Below are 22,625 nucleotides of genomic sequence, written 5' to 3' on the forward strand. Positions count from 1 at the left end.
CTAATACCAATTCGGTTTGCCCAAAAAATGTTACCTTGACCAAAGAGGAATACGCTGTGACATTACAACAAGTAGTGCATGAAAACTGACACTTTTATGGTTTTTTCTCTCGAAATAAAGTGAAGCACAACATTTTAATGGAGATGCAAAACGGTCGACACCTTCAGGAAAAGAATGAATGCTCTAACCCTCGATGGGTGTGAAAGGCAAACGGGCGACGAGAGGCGTGGATGTGGAAGGAGTGCACCAGACGTCGAACAAATACAGTAATCCGTCGTCGTATGTCCATACTGGAATAACGAGCGCAAGGATGCGATGGACTTGCGCAACGTACATTGATATACTTGAGTTGGCCAGACTTGTGCGAAAGCAACCGCGTTTAGTAGGGCAGTCTGTGTAGCTTATAATATATCTACTTCATCTATATATCGTTGAGAGAGGAAAGTGCTTTACGTTTATTACTGGGGACGTGCTTCTAGCATGCAAATTTTAGGAGTTTAGGACCTGAGAACTACCTGAGATTGACATCTCTTTTTATAGAGGTGAAAGAGAATCTGATTCGACGATGAGTTCGGTTCGCTAGTATTTTACTCGTCTACAACTATGCCCTCGAAACCAATCATATTCGTTCCAGTAAACAAAGCAATCGGGAATTCCATGAGGAAAACTGACCACCTGTTGCATTTACAACTCTCCATGATTGCCAAACTTCTTCTGGCTGGGCGAGGCCGAGCTCGAAAGATGCAACGCCGAGTACAACTGGCGATTTCGACTGTAAAAGATAACTCATGGCGGCCATCTGGCGTCGTGGAACAGGCGCGTCTGCTCCTACGTCGCTATGTCCTACGCGATCCTTGTAGAGAGCCGCGTGAGAGCCGAAAAAGCGCCTGTCGAGGCGCGTCCGCTCACTGTGTGACCGGGCACTTGAGCGATGAGTTATGGATTTGATGGTGCAAAAGCCGAGCGGCGTTCGTCTTTGAGGATGAAGAACTTGAAAAAAGTCGCGACTCCTCATTGCTCGTTGTGTTAAAAAGGTGTTTTTCTGCACTTTATGATGACATAAGCCATTTTATGCCTGTTGATGCCTACTACTTTAAGTTGAGACTCACACCTTAGAGCTTCTGTAACGAAGGAAACTTGTAAGGCTATCTCTCTTGGGATAGAGACTTTTCGACTTCCTTAACCTGCCTCTTGCGGTAAATGGGCACTGTTTCGTTTTGTCAGATTTTGCACTCGCAAGTCCCCTACTCGAAGAACTGAAAATCGGACGGAAAGAGAAAGATAAGTAGCGGTTGAGGTCTAGAAGTTCTGCAGAGGACTGTAAATCACTCAATCAATGTCGCAGTTTCTGCAACTTTCTGTGATTTTTCTGCTGTTCTGTTCTCTGTTTACGTTTGAAAAGATGGTGTTCCTGAGCTTCTCCAGATTTTCACGGTACCACGGCTGCGCACGTCCGCAAGCGCTTGTTTATTGGGTAAAAAGCAGTCCCTTGTAATCCAGTCATGACTCAATAATTCGCAACTCATGTCGTTAGGATGACGAAGTCAGGAAGATAGTCATGCTCGGTGACGAAGAGGGAGAGTGCCGGTCAAACAGTAGTCGAGTAGGAAGAAGAAGCACAAACACGGCGACTCAGTCAATCATCACGCCGCACGCTCAGCTCGTCCACACACGGACGGACCGAATCAAGGCGAAAAACACAAGTGCAAACATGCGTACCGCACCGGCTAAAAGGAGGAACGGGAAGCGGTGGCGTGCGCGAACACACATTGCGCTTCCGTGATTGCCTTTAGGGGAACAATGCTCTGAAATATTCACTGCTATTCAGACTCCATGTAACGAACGAATATATCCAGAAAAAAAAACTTTTTTCTAGCCTGAATGGGTCAACAACTTCACCATTCATTCGTATACACCAGTGACAAAGTGTTCATCGAAAAAGGCTGAAATCAGAGACTGTGTGGCTGTTGCGTCGAATGAAAATTCACAGAATCATGTTTCTAATGACTTTTGCCTGAAGAGTTCACAGATAGAAAACGAAGAGACCACGTATTCCTTCAGTGTACTCTTTCAGATGGTGGAGATGGCTCAAGTGACTCGGTCAACAACCATCATCGTGGACATGTGGAGAATGCGTGATCCACCTGTGGTTTTGAAAATCTGATTTTTCCAGAAAAATGCAGGAAATTTTCAGCTTTTCCATTAGACTCCTGAAATGCTTATGAAGTGATAGGCAGAAGGATACATCTTTTGCATCGTTGTGTTTACAACAAACAGTACACATAGTCAAAGGTGCACCCGCGCAAGTCAACAGCGACTTTTCACTTTTTCTTTGATCGATCCTTTCAGGAATTGTCCGAGATCCCAATTTTTCCAAACTTTTTTTCTTTTTCTTCTCTGCTTTCTTCTTGTTCCAACATTTGTTCTCCAAAGCTAAGATTTTCGCATGCTAGCGACCACAAGCCTTATTTTTATTGCATATCATTGAATTTTTCAAGTATTTTTTCTATGTTTTTCAATTGTTATTTTTGACATTTCCATCGAGTCCGTAGACTGTAAGGTGAAATGGAGTAGATATGAGATTTAGCCTCTTCATTTTCATTTGGGACAGAATTTTATATGCATATATCTTTCTATTTGAATTGGTAGAAAGCCGAACTCTAAAGGTTCGAAATTTTGACGGAGTCGAAGAGTACCTTGGATACTTTCGAAAGATTTTTCTTTGGGGTTAATTTTTTCCCTTTTCCGACACTCACAGAAGTCGACCGAATGCCACTCGCTTATGGTCGCATGATAGCGACAAATTCTCACCTACTCGCAAGTGAAGTGCAATAATCTGTGGGCCAGAGATGGAAAACAAGTATCAGTTTTCGTGGATCTATCCATGTTGAGAGTGAGTTGCGCATCTGGCACTTGACGAGGCGAGTGCTATCGCCACATGCGCTCATCGGTTATGAGTTTACGGCTACAGTAAGCTGAAGCGACTAGCGGTCAGTGACCTCGCGCAGCTTTACGGCGCTCGCCAAGTGCGCGGCCATCGAAAACAACCGCTCTCCACTCGCCAGCATGCCAAACTTGCGAGGGACTTGAAGAAAGTCCTGGAAGACGCCGTTCACTGTGGCACTGAGCCATTGTTCAGATGGATTTTTTCACTGTGAAAAGATCTGACAATTTCTGTCACAAGATTTCCTCATTTTGGTATTTGTTTGGACTTCCTGGGCCGGATAGGGATACTTGTCCGCGCATGTGCTGTAAACAGGCATGGACGACTTCTGAGAAGCCTAGAACAGAAGAGTGCACTTGACCTACGCAATCGTTGTTTGCGGAACGGGTTAAAGAAGGTGAACAGTTATAACTCTCAACGAGACGGTTCAGGTTGCCGTGTTTACTCAACAGATTAGCCGTAGATGTGCATGCTACTTGTCATGTGAGCAACGTCACCGTTATGTGCTTACTTGGGAGCTTTTACTAAGGAGGTGGATGCACGTAGTGCAAGAAATTACTCAGATTTCATTTTGACGTTAACAGTTCAGGGATGAGTCGTGCGATTTCTTTGCCTAGGTGCTAGAGAGTCGGCTTCTTAGGATGCGTTCCTAGACGTTGCGAGAACACTCCGTCTTCTGATAACGAATCAGTGACACTACACTCCATGATTCTCTGCTCAATCGATCTAATCCAGTGATCACTGTGAGCGAAAAACGTATTATCTGTCGTGGTTTACCTGACTTTGGACTTAGTACACGGATCATGCCTGTACACTGGATTTGTCGGCTATGAAAGAGATCCAAACCTTGGATACCTTAACTTACCAATAATTTAGAATCGACTGAAAAAAGGACATAGAAGAAATAAGAGTTACTCGAATCTGCTTGGATTGCTAGAATGTGGATCACTCATCATCCACACATTCCGGCTCGTTACTGCTGAATATCCGCAGATTACTAGATATACCGTCTTTCACTCTACTCTTATACAATTCAGGAAGTAAAAGTCTGCTTCATGTGTGTTTTGGATGCTCTACAACATATGTTTGTACTGTTCTGTGATGGGATTTGGCTAATTATCTAATCATTGTATTGAATAGAATTATTGTATTGAATATTGAAGGGAATCTAATCATTGTACCATTCTCTGTATCTAATGATTAAATTGCTGTTCTACAGAGCAACGTGTAAACCAAATTATAGCAGCGCCGCTAATTCCTACTCAGAATCGTAGTCATTCATTTACCCTCTCTAAGCGAGTCCCTATTTCAAGAACCTTCAAGAACGAACTTTTTTTAAGCCAGGAAACAGCGAAATGACAAGAGAAGGCGAGTTTATGGCTGCGGCACGGATCAGTCTGGTTCGACGTATATTGATATCATTATGCTGTATTTTCTTTACTACTTCTTTTATCGATGGAAGCTTAGTTGAATACGACGCTTTTTCCACTGCAGAAGACTAGACTGTAGAAGACATATTCGATGCCATATTTGGAGATCTACCTTTCCTTGTGCGCATCCTCGTCACACAGCTACTTGACGTGAGGTGAAGCATGTCCGCTGTCCGTTGTTTACCGTCTGCGTTCGTCCGCAGCAGTAAGCAACTCCGAGCTGACACCACATCGCTTACCGCGCAAACATCCTACCTGGCTCCGGTTTCCGGCATTCATGCGTTCCTTTTGTGGAGCTGAACCTATCGGGGGTGCACAAAATTGCGAAGAGAGCAGACTGGGTTGGTGATGAGTGCTTCTCCACTTTACAAATAAACCGGTTTGATTTCTCGTGTACTAGAACACGGTTAATCGATAGTAGAACAGCATCTTTATCAGCACACTTAGTCATGTGTTTGGCGAAGCTCCGATACCGCTCTTCCAAAAAAAAAAGTTCGAAGGAGTGATTTTTGGTATCAGCGTGGGTAGTTACTGGGTTTCTTCCCTTGCAAATGCAGCTTTAGTAGAGCCATTGATTAGGACGCTTGAAAAGGTGAGGGTGTGGCATCGCCAGGTCCGCCAGGTCGAAGGTGAGCAGAGAATTTTCGTCTGTAGTGGGATCAAAACGACATGAACCACGAGTGTAGTTGCGGTGCATTTGCGTACGCGCTCGAAACGGCGCAGTGGAGGCAGCAGTTGGAATCGAGGTGGGACCGTCGCAAACTGCAGCGATGGGTGCTAGCAAGGGTTTCACCACGCTCCACCGAAGCGCCTCGAGAGGAGCTGCGGACGCAATTACGTACGTGCTTCATGTCGTTTTGAGCCTACTATACATTGCTGAGTTCGGCTTTACAGCGTTTGTAGGATGAAAGCTTTCCATCCGCTTTTTGTTCCGGTACTGGTACCGCCATCCGGCTATGATTTCTTCGAGGCCGTGAAGCAAAATCTGAGCAAAATAAAATCCAGAAACCATGATCATCTAAGAGTGATCTCTCCGAGTTTTTTTGTCATACCTATTGATTTTCAGCAACATTTGATCATTTGATTTGGTTTTCCGATTTTATCGGCTATCTTATGGAATGGCTTTGTTTCAATGGGAGAAGAATTAGTTATCTAACTTTTTGAGTTGAAGAAGAACTAACACATTAGCAAGAGATGATGTTGTTAAAATAACGTCAGTTCTATCCTTCCTTGTCCTTGCGTAGTAATCAGGCAACACGCATTATCAGCACAGAGATCTGCAGCGCAGACAGAACCGCTGCAAACCACTGTTTGTATAGCGTGTTTCTTCGGATCGACACTCGAAGGCGGTGACTTGATACGCGGAGATACTCTGCTGCTGCTCTAGAACGTATATACATTACAAAAGAATATGCCGACAAGTATATTTGACCCCCGACAGTCATTCCTGGCTGAGTAGTGCGGTTGTGGGAGTTTTAGAAATCACTGATATCTTTCAAGCTGTTTTTGAACTATGGATTTTATGTTAGGCGCTTGTTGCAGAGGAATAAAGCCATGTGATTGCGCGAAACTATGAAGTTTGGTTGGAAACCTGATAGAAGTAGAGTAACCTTTTGGGAAGGTTTCTAGTCACGATTCGTCACAGGAATCACATGGTACTCGTACATTTTTCTAATGTATGTTCTAAGCGCTATAAAATTCAAACCTATCATCCGAAGAACAGAATTGAAAGGAATGATGCTAGGATATGTAGACGCTAAGTATTGGATTTTTCTTCTTCAATTTGTACTCTGTAAAAGATTGAGGGTTCGGTAGGTGTCATGGGTGAGAAAAAGTTTGCAAAACTTGTGAAGGATGTTTTCAATTTCAAAAATTTAATAGACTTATTGAACGGTTACTTTCCATATACTTTCCCAGAAAAGGGAAGAAAAATGTCCCATAACAGTATTGGAAGGATGGAGAAACATTAGTTCGCCGGTAACAAGGCAGATAGCTTTAGGGCCCGCAAAGATTACTATCTAAAGTTGACGAAAAAGAAATAACAAAGGAATGTTTCATTGAAATAACATGAATTGTATAAATATGCTGTAATCGGCGTTTCACCATCTGTTCTTCAATGTTCACTGCTCCTTAGGCTTCAATTTTTCTGCAAGTGAAAATTTTATTTAAGGAAATATTTCCGAGTTTTCCGGTAATGCAGCTTCAGCATTACCAAATAGACCCTAGAAATACGAGTAACTAACTATTTTCGCTCTTCTTCTGTATCTTGTCGTTCCCAATGTTTTTTGATTTGGATTTTCCTTTTGCTTTACCTTCACCTATTTTTTATGTGGCAAAATCAAGCTAAAAACAAGCTTTGACAACATTTGATTTTACCATCAATATCTCTTTGTCCGTTTTTGATGTTCTTCATTACTCCCTGAAGATCATGGATTTTGGTTCTGCTTCTTTCCCGCTGAGGCGCAGGATTTTCTGCAAACATCACTGTTAAGAAAATCCATATATACCTGTCGTAGGGGCCCTTTTTCTGCATGACCGGGAAAATCTTTTGGAGTTCTTATGCCATACTTTTGAAGGAAACATGATATCCAAAGCTCGCCCTAATTTTGAACGTGCTCTTTCTTGTGTTCCTTTCTGGCCTTCCAACAGTTTAATACCATCAAGGAGACCAGTTTTTACTCAGAATGTAGCTATACCTGTAGGGGTTTTCACATTACCTTCACAATTGGGTGACTCCGGTGCATCCAGATCTTGATATTCTTGTCTTTTAGAGAAAGTTGAAAATGCTGGAAGAAGAGGAATTTATTTTCTTATTAGAGGTACAAACTCGCTCATTTGTGTACCTGCTGTTCGTGCGGCAGCTAGCACCGCTTTCAATGATTTGCCACCTAGTAAGCGATTTTCTGCAACAATGGAGTTCACGTCACAGCTAGCATAGCTCGTGTATTTTTTTAGTTACAGGATCTTCCTTCCATAGTTTCCGCGCATAGAATTTGGACTAAGCTCATTGAACAGCTTACTGTTTGGCGCCTCTTTTTCTTCGGATTCTTTCATTTGGATCACCATTACTTCGGGCTTCAGAACGTTTATAAGCAGAAAAATCTGAAGCAAAAATTGTTTACTGGTTCTATTTTGTTCATCCCTCCCTATTCATCTTTTTCCCTTCACATTCTCTGTCAACCTTGTTTGTTATTCTCAACATGAGTTCTCCTAATCCCTTTTCCGTCATGCAAACCTAAAGAATAATTCGTAAATTTTCACCGTTGCTGACAGTATTATAGAGATGCACCATCCATAGAAGAAAGCTTGAAGATAGTAGACCAGCCTGGAAATTTAGATGTTGGCAGGATGCTGTTCGTCGCCAAACGTTTTCGTTCACTAATCTTTGCAGTGGCAGCGGTAATGGTAGGTAGTGGTGCAGTAAAGCTGCTATTAAATTAAATAATTGAGTGCTCCTGCTCATAGTACCTCTTAATAAAGGATTAATGGAAAATTATTTTGAAAATTGATAAATCCATCTTTTTGTAAAGTTCTGAAAAAATCAGTTTCCGCACCGTGACATTCCGATGGGTTATGCATTTATACATCTGAAAACACCCATTGGCAGGCTACAAAACTTCAACAGGAGGGAACAGAGCCCATTAGAATTTTGCTCTTCTCAGCAAGATTAGCCCTTCATAGTACATTGTGTGGTGGGTTGACTGGTCATTCCCCTGCACCTCTTCTATCATCCGTAGTATAGAGTGATTTTGAGGTTTTCAAACGTCAAAGATAATGAAAGAGCTAGTAGTGGATTTTGATCTTGCACTTGATCCGTTTCTTTAGGAGGCCAATCCTGTCTATTGACAGGAAACACTTCATTCATCAGCCATCAGCTCCTCAGGGCCTGTTGAGTTGTGTTGCTTAGCTTTTGTTTAAAGGTATCATCCCACGAATCTGGAGTGGTACGGATTTCCGGTGGAGTATTTCGTATACGAGGTCGTAGGTTATGGGGAGAAGGGTGATTCCGTCTATTTCTTCCTAATTGCCGTAGGCGCCCTGTGCGGCGCTGCATCTTCCGGGCCGTTTTTTACGGCAATTAAGAAGAAATGGATGGAATCATCCCCCTCTCCATAATCTACGATCCCGTATACGAATACTCCACCTGAAATCCGCACCACCTCAGATTCGTGGTATGCTGCCTTCAAATGCGGCGCACCATGAATCTGACGTAGTGAGGGAAACCGCTGGACAAGCTAGAGATGGGGTGGTGGATTGCGGGATCAGGAGTGCTTCCGCTCATCGCCCTCTAATCGTTGTGAAAAAAACCGCGTCAGGGACTCCGTTTTTCACCACGATTTCAGTTGCAACGCTCTACTCTCGTATACGCGCCGCATCCAGTTGCGCAGCGGTCGGAAGCCAATAAGTTCCTGTCTATTCAGGAAACCAAGAAGTGCTGAGGGAGGAACGACGAACCTCTCTGATCCCGTAATCTACAACCCCATCTCTAGCTTTCCCCGCGGATTTCCTTGTCGCCACGTCAGATTCGTGATATGCTGGCTTTAAGTTGCAGAAAACTAGGATTCGAAGTTGAGCCATGAGATGCTGTCTGGCTCTGAAATTGCGTTGATTTTGCGGCGCGGTTATCACTGCGATTTGGTAAAAAGAACAGGCGAACTTACGGGGTTTTTCGAAATCTGTCTAGCATTACAATGATCACCGGATGAGCAAAATGTGGATCGCAGGAAAGGTAGACTCTGAATTAGATCCGCAACTTTTAAATTTTTCGCGAGCTGTATTTTAATCTACCTGACATCATCTTCCAGTCTTGGGGCGTACTGCTCGCACTCGAAGTACTGATCAAGTACTATTTGTGTTGAACGTCCATCTTTCAGAACTAACTTTTCTTGTACGGTACACCACTCAATATCTTCGCTTCTACAATCGAATCGTGAGTGTGAAAGTGTTAATTTCAGCATAACAACTCACAAAAAGTCAATTCTGAGAATCCGTACGGAATTTGGAATAGCTAGATGAGCTTCACTGTTCCTGATGCATTGGGTGAGCACAAATGGTACTTTCGCTGCTAAATTCAGAAATCTAAAGATTATGCGGAAAGCTAACAAGCTTGTCCATTTTTGTTTTATTTTCTACAGTAAGCCATATCATATGGACAACATCGAAGAGGAATATGATCGGCTCGTTGAACACCTTCGCAACTGCGAGAAGAAGGCTGAGAGTTTTAAAACCACCAAGAGGCGCTTGTGTCTTGAAACTCTTGAGCTGATACATCAGCGTGGAGCAACACGAGCCGCAGGGAACCAAGAACTCACGTCCGAGCTCGCAAGGCTTTGCAGAGAGCCGATAGAGGAAGACCTTAAAGAGAGAAGAGCAGAAGTGCTGGCTGAAGCTGCAGAGGCGGGGAAAAGAATCTGCTATGCCCGTCAAATCTTCGCCAGTCGCAAGACGAGGATGACTGCTCTTCGGAACCCGAAGGAAACAACTACTGCATCGAGAAGACGGATGGAGAAAATCATCTACGACTTCTACTCCGATCTCTTCGACAGCCACGTCCACTTGCCTCCTCACCATCTGAGGGAAGACGGACATGTCATTCAAGAGGTTCTCCCGTCCGAAATACGACATGCTATCATGTCGGTAAGAAATCGTATGGCACCCGGTCCCAACAGAATAAGACCAGAACACCTGAAGAGTCTTCCGCTAGTACTCATCAACACTCTGGCGAGGCTCTTTACACGTTATCTGTCGGAATGCAAGGTTCCTAAACAGTGGAAAATCAGCAAGACCGTGTTGTTGTATAAAAAAGGAGATCCACATGACATCGGCAACCATCGCTCAATCTCCTTGCTGTCCGTCATCTACAAGCTTATACAAGAGTGATCCTTAATAGGATTGAAAAAGTCTTGGATGAAGGACAGCCATGCGAGCAAGCAGGGTTTCGAAAAGGATTCAGCACGATTGACCACATTCACACTGTTTCGAAACTCACCGAGGTATCACGAGAGCACAAGATGCCGCTCTGTCTCACCTTCATCGACTTGAAGAAGGCCTTTGATTCAGTTGAGACGGAAGCGGTCGTAAAAGCCTTCGACAACCAAGGCGTCCCTACTCAGTACATAAAGGTATTTCGAGAATTGTGAAGCAACTTCACTACCGGAATTTCGCCATTCTACATTCATCATTGACGTGAAGAAGGGGGCCCGACTGGGTGATACAATCTCACCCAATATATCTACAGCCACCCTCGAGAACGCAATGCGAAAGTTGGAATGGGACGACATGGGAGTGAAGGTTGATGGTCGGCAGCTACACGATTTGCGCTTTGCTGATGACATCGTTCTGATAACACCTAGCGTCAGCCAAGCGGAACGAATGCTGACCGAATTCGACGAAACATGTAAATGCATCGATTTTTAGCTGAATCTGCAAAGGACAAAGTTCATGCATAACGGATAGGTCTCTGATGCCCCATTAACGTTCAACGGAACGATCATATTCGAATGCACCAGCTACGTTTATTTTTAGGTCGGGAATTGAACATGATGAACGACCTAACCCCGAGCTGGGCAGGAGGAGATGAGCGGCTTTGGGAGCGTATAAGAGCATCGAGGATGTAGTGAAGAAGACCCGGCTCCGTGTTCACCTCTTTAACATCACCGTACTTCGTGCTTTGACCTATGCTTCGGAAACCTGGGCATTTCGCTAGCAGGAAGAAAACGCGGTGAGCATCATTGAATGCGCAATTGAGAGAGTGATGTTAGGAGTATCCCGTTTCACACAAGTGAGGGACGGGATTCGAAGTTCTCTCCTACGCAGCGATGTAAAATAAGATGGGCCGGACATGTGATGCGCTTTAACGACAACCGTTGGACCAGAGCCGTGAGCAACTGGGTTCCCTGCGATATTAAACGCACCACAGGAAGATCGACGACCCGATGGTCAGATTTCTTCACCAAGTCCTTCAAAGAAAAATATGATGCTCTTCGTGTCCGACGCGAAAGGTGGAACCACTGGGCTGCTCCGGCACGCGATAGGGACAAATAGAAGAATTACTGGCGCCCGCTCGACCAGTTCGAAGATCAACCGGAGTCAAGGTGATCAGGGTGATCAAGCCTCATATGCAGTTTTTCTTCAGAGGTTTGAAGAGTGTGATAATTCTAAGTTTCATATTATTTACTAGAAATGTCCTGTACGTATGTAGCTTTCCAGGAATACGGAACAAGCATCTGCGCCTTTGCTCGGGTCATAACGGCATGGAACATGGCGCAGTTGCTTAAGCCGCTGCTCTCGAAACGAGGCAGCGGTTGGAATCCAAGTGGGACCTTCGCGAACTACAGCAAGGAATGGTGTCAGCAAGGTTCTCCTAATTCTAACTCAAAGGATTCTAGCGCTACGCTCCCCGGTAGTCTTTCGGGCGCAACTGATTAAGCAATTGCACTGTGCTTCATTTCGTTTCGACCCTACTATGTGTTGGGAAATTGTGGTGAAAGTAACATTACTGGAAAATGCGTATATTCCCGGTTAGGATTCCCGAATGGCATCAATTTTAGCTGTAACCGCAGCCATTGATTAGCTATGGAGTAATATTCCTGCACTCTTCCTGGAAATGTATTTCGTCGCCGAAACCTACTCCGAGATACAACCATTGTTACTATGATACTGTAGCTGGAGGAGGTGTGATATCATTCATTCATTAAAATTCAAAGCTCCAAGTGAGTGGAGGAGCATTCCTAGGAAGGTGAGAGACACGTGAAAGCTTCCCGAGCATTGCATAAGAAATTACATCACGACGTCCTTCTCAGCAACACGAGCCGCATTCATCGCATTCTTACGGAGAAGTCGATTTCCTGATTTGCCCATTGAAAGTTGGAAGTAAAGTCATAAAACTTAGCTAGGCTCAGCTTCATATCTTCTGCGCGGCCAGGACATTCAGAAACATGGAACTATCACGTCATTCAATGTGTCTACAGCTGCAGTGCAACGCTAGTGGCAGTTGCCTCTCGTCGATGTTAGCTCTTTTCTAGTTTTTCTAGCTCTAGTTTTTCTGCAAGCTGCACTTGCCGCTCCACCGTCGCATGGCGCTAACAAACAAATTTAGCGATAGCGATCCTATTTTTAAGAGGCATCGAGTTGTGGGCGCCCCGGCTATATTCATCTTGTGGTTATCTGTGAGCGAGTGTTTCGTTCGCAGTGGAACCCTACGGGAGCCTTAGAAACGAATTACCATACCAATATTATTAAAGATAGCACATCATCATCATCATGAAATTGACGCAGTACGGAAACCCGGGAGACCAGTAGATTTCGGGTTGTAGATTGGTGAACCCAGCTAGGCTCCGCTCAACTTCCCCTAATCGTCGTAAAAAACGTGGAAGAGGGCGTTTCTATCTACGAGATAGGTTGAAACGCATCCGCTGCGCACGCGCTGCGTCCATGAAAGAGCGGTCGAAGGTCAATGGCGCATCTTCAGTCTATCATGGACGCGACGCGTACACAGCGGAGGTGGGTTCCAATTACCTCGTAGGAACAGACGTCGTTACTACGCCGTCTTTTACGACGATTAAGATGAGAAGATAGAAGTCCCGCCGGGTACCGTCGTCTACAACCCGAACTCAACGGGTTTCCTGAGGTTTCCACGTCAATTTCGTGATACACTGCTTTTAAGTAATATTGATTAGTTCTGCATATAAGACGTAAGTTTTTCTAGTAATTTTTATTCTATTTTTATTCAGTCACAGAAAATAGATCATTTCTTGTGTCGATCAACCACGAGCGAACTCATTAAGGTTTTTCTCTCAATTAGATTTTTCATCGAAGGAGCGCTGCATTGAAATCCTCATTTTTTTTCTACCAGGTGTTCACATCTCATCACGTCCACACACCATAAAAATCACCATGAGAAGATAAGATTGCGCTGAGCCTACCGTTTACAGCTCACTCTCTGCAGCAAAATTACCACTAGCGTCTATGTGAGGTAACATCCAGAGAGCCAGGCACTATGCGTATCGTGCATCAAACTTCGTACCTCCAGCATATATTTGACAATTATGTATAAATGCCACATTGTCTCTAACATTCACTGTCTCCTTCTTCCAGAGATTTCTGCCTGGAGCATGACAGACCTCTAAAAACGTGGTAGAATCATAAAATACGTTGCTTCGATGCCCAGCACATGATTTTACCAAGGTCGATGAAAAAAGATGCACGAACTGTCTTCGCAAGGACCAGCATCAAAAGCACACCACGTGTTAGCATACCATGCCATAAAACTGAATGTCACTTGAGAAATGAGGTTGTTACTATCGCTATCGCTTCATGGCAGTTTTCTTCTCGTAGATCAAAAGAAAGATAAAAGTCGTTGACATTCTGCTTGATTCTGCAAAGGATTTGGGTCTGATTACGAAATGCGCGATTGATTCCAAGAGGGTCATTACGAGAAATGGGCCGAACTTAACATCTTCGGTTGCAAAAAGAAGTTAGGCGACTGTTCGTAAGCTTAAGATTTCGGATCCTGTGCTTCTTGGAGCGCCTCGACATATTGTTAGAAGATTGTTCATTCTAAGAAATGAGAATTTTAGTTGGTCTTCGGGATGATAGAAAGATGTTGTTAACCTAGGAGAATCATACCACTTTCTGAGACCTAGACAACCCGGTTAACAACACGCAAGTTTTTTTTTTGTATCTCTCTTAGATGTTGCCACGTTCAGGAGGAAAATCGAAGAATTTCGCCGAACCGAATCTTTTTATCCAACCATTTTAGCGATTTCGTATTCATATCGTATCCAATCATCATGTAGAATGTCATGAAGATAAAAAATGCGATTATTGAGTTGTTTTTTGCTAAGTGGGCAAATTACACTGTTGAGATTAAAAAGGTGTGAGTACATACAGGATGCAAGACGCGCACGTGGCTGTCGGCAGGAGGTTCGTCTGCGACAGTATGGTCGATGGTTCGAAACCGCACTAAGCCAGCCAACAGAACCTTTCATTACTCGCATATTTGGTACACGACTTATGTGAAAATGTGAAAACATGTGCGGGTAACGAAAGGTGAAAACACTATCCTAATACATCGGCTAGTCATCGTATAGGCCAGATCACCTTGATCACCTTGACTCCGGTTGTTCTTCGAACTGGTCGAGCGGGCGCCAGTAATTCTTCCATTTGTCCCGATCGCGTGCCAGAGTAGCCCAGTGGTTCCTCCTTTCGCGTGGGACACGAAGAGCATCATATTTTTCTTTGAAAGGCTTGGTGAAGAAATCTGACCGTCGGGTCGTCGATCTTCCTGTGGTGCGTTTAATATCGCAGGGAACCCAGTCGCTCACGGCTCTGGTCCAACGGTTGTCGTTAAAGCGCATCACGTGTCCGGCTCATCTTATTTTACTTTCCTTGGCAAACGCGGCTGCGTCTCTAATCTTCGATCGTTGACGTAGGAGAGAACTTCGCATCCCGTCCCTCACTTGCGTGAAACGGGATACTCCTAGCATCACTCTCTCAATTGCGCATTCAATGATGCTCACCGCGTTTTCTTCCTGCTTGCGAAATGCCCAGGTTTCCGAAGCATAGGTCAAAGCACGAAGTACGGTGGCGTTGAAGAGGTGAACACGGAGCCGGGTGTTCCTGGTCTTCTTCACTACATCCTCGATGCTCTTATACGCTCCCAAAGCCGCTCATCTCCTCCTGCCCAGCTCGGGGTTAGGTCGTTCATCATGTTCAATTCCCGACCTAAAAATAAACGTAGCTGGTGCATTCAGATATGTTCGTTCCGCTGAGCGTGAATGGGGCATCCCAGACCCATCCGTTTCGCATGAACATCGTCTTGTCTTGATTCAGCTGAAGACTGATGCATGAACATGTTTCGTCGAATTCGGTCAGCATTCGTTCCGCTTGGCTGACGCTAGGTGTTATCAGAACGATGTCATCAGCAAAGTGCAAATGGTGTAGCTGCCGACCATCAACCTTCACTCCTATGTCGTCCCATTCCAACTTTCGCATTGCGTTCTCGAGGGTGGCTGTAGATATTTTGGGTGAGATTGTATCACCCTGTCGGGCCCCCCTCTTCACGTCAATGATGATGTTCTTGTAGAATGGCGAAATTCCGGTCCTGAAGTTACTGTACAACTCTTGAAGTACCTTTTTTTGCCGATGTCATCTGGATCTTCTTTTTTATACAACAACACGGTCTTGCTGATTTTCCACTGTTTAGGAACCTTGCATTCCTACAGATAACGTGCAAAGAGCCTCGTCAGGGTGTTGATAAGTACTGGCGGAAGGTTCTTCATGTGTTCTGGTCTTATTCCCTCGGAACCGGGTGCCGTACGATTTTTTACCGACATAATAGCATGTCGTATTTCGGACGGGAGAACCTCTTGAATGACATGTCCGTCTTCCCTCAGATGGTGAGGAGGCAAGTGGACGTGGCTGTCGAAGAGATCGGAGTGATTTTCTCCATCCGTCTTCTCGATGCAGTAGTTGTTTCCTTCGGGTTCCGGTGAGCAGTCATCCTCGTCTTGCGACTGGCGAAGTCTCGACGGGCATAGTGGATGCTTTTTTCCACCTCTGCAGCCTCAGCCAGCACTTCTGCTCTTCTCTCTTTAAGGTCTTCCTTTATCGCCTCTCTGCAAAGCTTTGCGAGCTCGGACGTGAGTTCTTGGTTCCCTGCTTCTCCTGCTGCTCCACGCTGGTGTATCAGCTCAAGAGTTTCAAGAGACAAGCGCCTCTTGGTGGTTTTAAAACTCTCAGCCTTCTTCTCGCAGTTGTGAAGGTGTTCAACGAGCCGGTCATATTCCTCGTCGATGTTGTCCATTGCGGAATCTTCCCAAAAGCCGGCCAGCGTAGCGAAGAGATCCCAGTTGATGGTAGTCCTGGGATTTCTCTCTCTGAACTTGGCGGCTTTCTCTGCTCTCCTTGTGAAGGGAAATCTTCCTCGGAGGAGGCGATGGTCCGATCCCATATAGAACTTTGGTACAACAGCGACGTCCGTCAGGCAAAACCTTTTATTGACGATGATGTGGTCTATTTCATTATGGTACCCTCCACCGGGTGACTCCCACGTCCAGCGTAGAGAGGAGGGCTTCTGAAATTGCGAGTTCCCATGGATGGTCTTAGTCGTCATGATGAACTCGGAGAGCCTCTCCCCCTGGTCATTCCATTGTAGGCTGTGGGTTCCGATGTGAAGTTCCTCAGGTGTTCTTCTTGGGCCAACCTTGGCGTTGAAATCGCCAATTATGACCTTGTAGAAGGCATGATCTTCTCGGTAGAACTTCTCCAGGTCCATATAGAAAGCTTCGACTTCTTCTTCTTCGTAGCTTGATGTTGGAGCGTAAGCGACGAAGATAGTCAAAGCTGGTGTTGGGCACCATCTTCTCATCCGCAGACGTCCGATTCGGGTCGTAAGTTGTTCAAAAGAACCGATGTTCTTTGCATACTCGTGTTGACGAGGACGCCAACTCCACCAACACCTCTACTGTCGCATGTTCCTAAGAACAGTTCTTCTCCAGTTTCATATACGGCGTTGGCGAGGGTGACGTCGTCTCGTCTCGGTCAGTCCGATGACGTTGTACTTGATCTTCTTGGCTTGCATCATCAGATCTTCGATGGCCGCTTCCGATGCAAGCGTACGTGCGTTATAAGTACAGATCGCCATCCTAGTCCTTTTCCGTTTTGGTAGCCTACATGACTCCTGCAACCCCGTCCTACCTGGCGCTACCGTACCAGGCTTTTCTCCGGAATCAGAAGACTCTTTTCTATTACTGTGTTTTGCGTAAAAATTTTAAAACCCATGGGCAGGTTGCAGGCCCCTAGTTCCTTGAATTTCTGGGAGAACTTTCGTTCTCTCGGAGTGGACATGTGAATCTTATTTGTTGGAGGCGACTCCAAACCGCCTCCCTTTCACCTCCTAGTCACTTGATTGCAGGCTTTTGGCCGGACCGACGTGCGGGATACAAGGATGTCATGAGTCAGTCCTGGCTCAGCAGAAACAGGGAGTCCATCCCCTGAATCCACCTGCGTCTCTGGACAAGCACAAGGTCGCTTTTGGTCCGCGATTAGCCCCCTATCCGCCACCCGGGGACGCGCCACGTAGCCTCGCGACCCTCTAGTGAGGAAGATCCGTGGATAGGCCAGATATGAGATAATAAATCTTAGAAGGATTGAAATCACTGACGCATCGGAAATGGATTGATCAGCGCTCTGTACTTTATCACCTTATGCTTTGGAAGATGCGAACACTAAGATAAGTAAACGTGTCTATAGATGGAACTAACCAACAAAATGAGGTTGAACTCCTTTCTGTCAAGCTAATTCGGCCTTGTACGTTTCGAAAGGTGAATGACAGCTATTTCTGAAAGTTTATCCCCTTCTGGAATACTCTTAGAGACACTTTTGGAAAGAACTCAAAGTATCGTGGAACTGTGAACATCACGATGCGACGATTGTCCTCCCCTTTTGTGCGACTTTGCGTACGAGACCAACGAAGAGCTCTCCGCGATTATACTGTTGTTTGTCCGAAAGGTATTAGTAGGAACTGCCTTGGAGATTCCTTTCCAACTCTTCAGAAAACTTGCTGCTTGCAGCTCCTTTTATTTTCTCCACTGTTTTATTGTAGACAGACAATGCTCGAAATACTCATGCATGTGGTGCCTGACATGCTTGCTCTCTCTCGTCTCATCTCCATTTAGCCGGTTTTTTCATGACCCTCTAATTACGTCCATCTGAATTGGTCAACCGCGCAAAACAGGTCACTTCCATAGTTAGCGCCTCATCGTCGTTCCTAGCATTACTTCAACAGAGTTTGTAAAAGTATTCCCGAGAATACGAAAGCGTGAAGAAATAAAATATGTGATAGGTAGCCACAACTTAATTTGTAGAATCAATTTTCAGAAAAGGAGGTGACTAAAGAAATTTTTTCAAGGAAAGTTTCTCTTGGATTCGTAGTCATGTTTTTTGAAAAGCGAGCGCAACTCACCTACTTTTTACATTTTGCATTTTTTGCGATAAACATACTTCGATTGGTTGACCACATGTTGTTCAGCAGTCAAATCTACGTCAGTGATAACAAAATTCATCCGAAGAATTTTGAATAAACATACCTATTTTAGAATAAGTGCTGTTTGTTTGTTTGTCTTCTTGCTAGAAATTTCTGTGGAAGGTGCAACTGTCGCCTTTGAGGATGGAGAGGCTGAATCTCTCATGAAAACGATCCCACTGAAGAGAGTAACCGAATTATATGTCTTAAAGGCATCACCCCACGAATCTGGGGTGATTTTCGGTGGAGTATTCGCATACGGGATAGTCGATTATGGAGAGGTAGGTGATTCCGTCCATTTCTTGCTAATTGCCGTAAAATACGGCCCGGAAGATGCGGCCCGTGCGCAAGGCGCGCTCCAATCGAACTCGTTGTAAAAAGTAGTGCGCCGGAACGCTCGAAGCCGTATCCTTCGGAAGGTTTTTTACGCCAATTAGCAAGAAATAGACCGAATCACACCCTCTTCATAATCTACTATCCCGTATAAGGATACTCCAAATGAAATCCGCACCACTTCAGATTCGTGGAGTGATGCCTTAAACGAAGACTGAATTACTATTATAGTAAGCAAATAACCGAATGAACAAACAAATAAATTTAAATATATGTATAGACCAATGAAAGTGAGTGAGTCAGTAAATAAATAGCCTTGAGTAAACAGTAGTTGAAAGAAGTCAGTTCTTTTATTCGAAAATTATGTGATGCCATATAAAAGATGTTTAGTTTTTTTCTACATGTGCTGCTTCCACTTCCCGGTTTGGCCGAAAAAATCAACAAGGTACGTGAGAAACATGATAAAAATAATAGATACTGATGTAGCAATCTTCTTTTGCTAAGCTGTGACTCAATGATATTTATCAAGAAAGAATTTACTGGATACAGACCGATTTATCTTTGTTGTTGCACGCAAAATCACTAAACTTTTTATAAGCCTGTAAAAATCCGAGTGATGTTTGTGTTTTAGCGGATTTGAGCCGTGCTTACGAGGAAAACTCAGCTCTTCTCTGTCTTCAGCAGTTATTTGTCAGAAGTTTTGGAATCCTATAGAACAGATGGGCTCGAAAGGCAACTACTGCTGATTCGTTTGAAGAAGAGCAGTGCGATCCAACCAGGGGAGCTACCAATGTGAAAATCCCTTTGTGGCCCACGCCTGTGAAAGGAACTTTCTCTGGATAGACACTCCAGAAGATAAAATACTTCCGATGAATCACTTTCACCCGGATCTGAGTTCACTTCATCTTCCAAGGCATCAAGTATTCTTTTCTCGAGAAACCAGAAACATTCACATCAACTTGAAGTTCACTTTTTGTGGCTCCTTGTCCCGTCGACGCCGCCCCAACACCTTCGGCTCCGCCCACAACTGGGACGTAATCCGTGTGCGGCAGCGAGTGTGTGAGCACGTCTTCAAACATAGCAAATCACGACATCACTTTGTCTGCTGCCCTTCATCGAACTCTTCTGATCTCTATTGAATCACCTGCGTTGTTAAATGGAAATCAGGTTGTACCGAATTAATTGAACCACGCCCACGCCGACTTTGTTCTGCGATGCTTCCGCAGCAGCAAATTTTTGCCGCCACCCTTTTCGCCGTAATCAAGCTATGTTTAGGTCGGTTCCGTTGTGCATGTATTTTTTTCTTCGCGACGACATGAGTCTTTAGTTGTTGACTTCAGTGACAAGCGCTCCGCTAACTGTGAGACCGTCATTTTTACTAGTTGACGAGGACTGGGAACCGTCGATGACGTTGCCGGTGTCGATTTGTCCCGCAGGAGCGCAAATTATTGCCGGCGATCCGACGCATTTCTTCTCCGTCGTTAAGCTTAATGCTACATGCTCAACGTTACGCCTCAATAAGGAACTTGACGCTGACGTGAGTTTTTTCTTTGCTTGATAAGCATGGCAAGTTTTTCTAGGCGTATTCTTGATTGCTCTTATTTCTTTTCCAAAACAGTCTCCATCACGCTCTTATTGCTTTATAAAGCTCTTCTCTTTCTCCCATAAATTTCCTGACAAATAGCTCTAAAAAGAGTATGAACTGAAGAAATACTTTCTGAGAACTTTTTCAAATAGTTTAATTGATTGTAACTAGCTGGTTCCACTTGTTTACCATTGATGCAAGCTGAACTTTTGCATGGTTCGTTTTTTCCCTTGATTTCTCTCTCTGCTGCCTCCAATATTCCATTCATAACGTTATGTGACCTTGGGAAGCTGTTTATTTCTGTTTTTCCAGAAAACATCTTCTGAAGGTCTGAAATTGTTAATTGTCCAAGGTTTCCTTTGGGACAGCAACGCTGCTGCACGACATATCCGTTTGTGGATGGTCATTTCTGAAAGAACCTCTCTTTTTAGGAGAATAGATTGGCATGACCATAATGTTGTTCGTTAAATAGTTTTCTCTGGCCTTTTACACTTTTTTTTTACAAAAAAAATTGTTTTAAAATAGCTGAAGAAGTAGTTCTTAATTTTGGAGCTTCTTGCTTGTTTTTTTAATCATGTTAGTTTGTTCAGTTGTTTACTGAACGCAGCTTTTGAACGGTAACTCCAACTTCTTATGTTTGTTTCTAATTTCTAATGTCTAACATTTCTTATGTAAAATGAGAACTAGACGAAGGAAAACTATTTCAAATATGGAGAACGCATATATGTCTAGAAAAATTTATATTTCCATCCAGAATACGTTGTTTGTTCTGCAAAAAAAAAATAAGTCCTAATGGTATAACAGTTTCGTAATGACTTTGTTTTATTTTATATTACTTAGAGAATGAATAGGGGCTTGTTATAAACCCCGTTCTTTCTTTGGAAGAACACTATACCTTGTTTCCTGAAGACTCATACATTTTCCTTTAATTTGATGGGATATTCTCTTACTTACTGCCACACAGTTTGAGTGGGATGGAAAAAGTGGAAATCTTCCTTGACCTCAAGTATAAAAACGATGTAATTTCCTACGAAGTGCACTTCGCACATTCGCTAGTCGCAATAACATGGATCGGTTTACTTGGATTAACAAAGTTTGATTCGTACGAGTCATGGTTCCGCCTGGAATTTATAGGTCTTTTGTTTCGAAAGTGAGGACGTCTTCGGTAGGGCTAACGCTACCGAAGAGCATCCCATAAATCAATCATATAATCGATCCTCGATCACTTCCTCGTCCTAATTCCCCGTCCCCGTCGCCTTCAACACGGCGGGTCCTTGTCGCCGCTGGTCGTTGTTTCTCTTCGTCGTCCTCCTCGACGAGCCAACCAGCACCCAGCATGTTGTCCCAGCGGCTTTTCCCCATTCGGGTCAACGTGTCGTCGCGCTCGGCTGCTCGCCAATTCTCGTCACACAGGACAGTAGCCGTCGGCGGTCCTGACATGGTCGTGTCGTGACGACGGATTTAATGGGTTCTAGGTGATTTCTATACGAAATGGCAGTTGGATGAATGGTGACATTGCCAGCGCCAGATGCGGCGGCACTCTCAGTTGAGTAATTACATTGGACGGTAGAAAAAATAGGCATTGTGTTCAAGTATTGCTATGGATGAAATTATTGACGACGTATGAATAGAGGAGAAATATGGGAGGAAAGAGGAAAAAACCGAGCGAAGGTCATTCTCGAGTTTTACCCGTTTTGTGGTCATCGGCCATAAATCTTCTACTCTTAAGCAACTGAGGATTTTACTGTTTTCAAGGATACTGTAGCAAAAATATAAATGAAAGCTAAGAAATAAACCACAATCCACTGCATACACCTTGCTTCCAAAATTTTCGTAGATTTTTCTTTTATTTGATTGAAGATTCTCTTATTGGTGTTTTTATGCACCAAAAAACCTTCTGTTTATGTTTTTGAAATTAACGTTTTTTTCACTTAGATCAACGAAGTATAGATGTTTTTGCACTTTTTTTGTTTGATTTTCACGTTAATCACTTTTTTCGATGCGATAATTTCTCTCAACTTCAAGACCGAAAATCAATTTTTCCCTCGGTTGGAATAAAAGCGAAAAACTAAAGCAAACACTTTCTAAAACCGTTGTTTTCCATATGCTCCTTGCAAACAATCTCCACAGCTTTTATTTTGTTTATCTGTACAAAATCGCTTCTCGAGTGGAAGTAGGTCCTCCGTCATGCTTTTTCTCACAGTTTCTGTACAATTTGGAATGAATCCGTGTAAGTCCAATGCAGACCACCTGAAGCAAATTAGTAATCTTTACTAACTATAGATTTATAAAAAAAAGTGAAAGTAT

At 44.0% G+C, this 22,625-nt stretch overlaps 5 protein-coding genes across 7 annotated transcripts; 1 reads left to right on the plus strand and 4 right to left on the minus strand.

The window, feature by feature from the left end:
- Positions 1-603: 603 nt before the first annotated feature.
- Positions 604-948, plus strand: RB195_002178 (uncharacterized protein; the record flags this gene model as incomplete). The annotated part of the gene is made up of 1 exon (XM_064199313.1): positions 604-948. One exon carries the CDS (start codon positions 604-606, stop codon positions 946-948), a length of 345 nt encoding a protein of 114 aa, XP_064055194.1.
- A 5,546-nt stretch (positions 949-6,494) lies between these two features.
- RB195_002179 (uncharacterized protein) lies at positions 6,495-13,629 on the minus strand (the record flags this gene model as incomplete). 3 transcript variants are annotated; one of them, XM_064199315.1, is made up of 12 exons in its annotated part: positions 6,495-6,520; positions 6,618-6,686; positions 6,751-6,846; positions 7,092-7,160; positions 7,218-7,277; positions 7,395-7,476; positions 7,636-7,699; positions 9,036-9,110; positions 9,163-9,291; positions 9,343-9,439; positions 13,400-13,498; positions 13,557-13,629. In XM_064199315.1, 12 exons carry the CDS (start codon positions 13,627-13,629, stop codon positions 6,495-6,497), a joined length of 939 nt encoding a protein of 312 aa, XP_064055195.1. The 3 variants fall into 3 exon arrangements, with proteins under 3 accessions (XP_064055195.1, XP_064055196.1, XP_064055197.1); XM_064199314.1 differs by having other exon boundaries at positions 6,618-6,692; XM_064199316.1 differs by having other exon boundaries at positions 6,618-6,692; positions 7,071-7,160.
- A 1,470-nt stretch (positions 13,630-15,099) lies between these two features.
- On the minus strand, positions 15,100-15,369 carry RB195_002180 (uncharacterized protein; the record flags this gene model as incomplete). Its single annotated transcript, XM_064199317.1, has 1 exon — positions 15,100-15,369. One exon carries the CDS (start codon positions 15,367-15,369, stop codon positions 15,100-15,102), a length of 270 nt encoding a protein of 89 aa, XP_064055198.1.
- A 397-nt stretch (positions 15,370-15,766) lies between these two features.
- On the minus strand, positions 15,767-16,744 carry RB195_002181 (uncharacterized protein; the record flags this gene model as incomplete). Its single annotated transcript, XM_064199318.1, has 1 exon — positions 15,767-16,744. One exon carries the CDS (start codon positions 16,742-16,744, stop codon positions 15,767-15,769), a length of 978 nt encoding a protein of 325 aa, XP_064055199.1.
- A 4,777-nt stretch (positions 16,745-21,521) lies between these two features.
- Positions 21,522-21,758, minus strand: RB195_002182 (uncharacterized protein; the record flags this gene model as incomplete). The annotated part of the gene is made up of 1 exon (XM_064199319.1): positions 21,522-21,758. The coding sequence occupies one exon, from the start codon at positions 21,756-21,758 to the stop codon at positions 21,522-21,524; it is 237 nt and encodes a 78-aa protein (XP_064055200.1).
- Positions 21,759-22,625: the final 867 nt, after the last annotated feature.

The sequence above is a fragment of the Necator americanus genome, chromosome IV, assembly GCF_031761385.1.
Source record: "Necator americanus strain Aroian chromosome IV, whole genome shotgun sequence".
Classification (NCBI taxonomy): domain Eukaryota; kingdom Metazoa; phylum Nematoda; class Chromadorea; order Rhabditida; family Ancylostomatidae; genus Necator; species Necator americanus.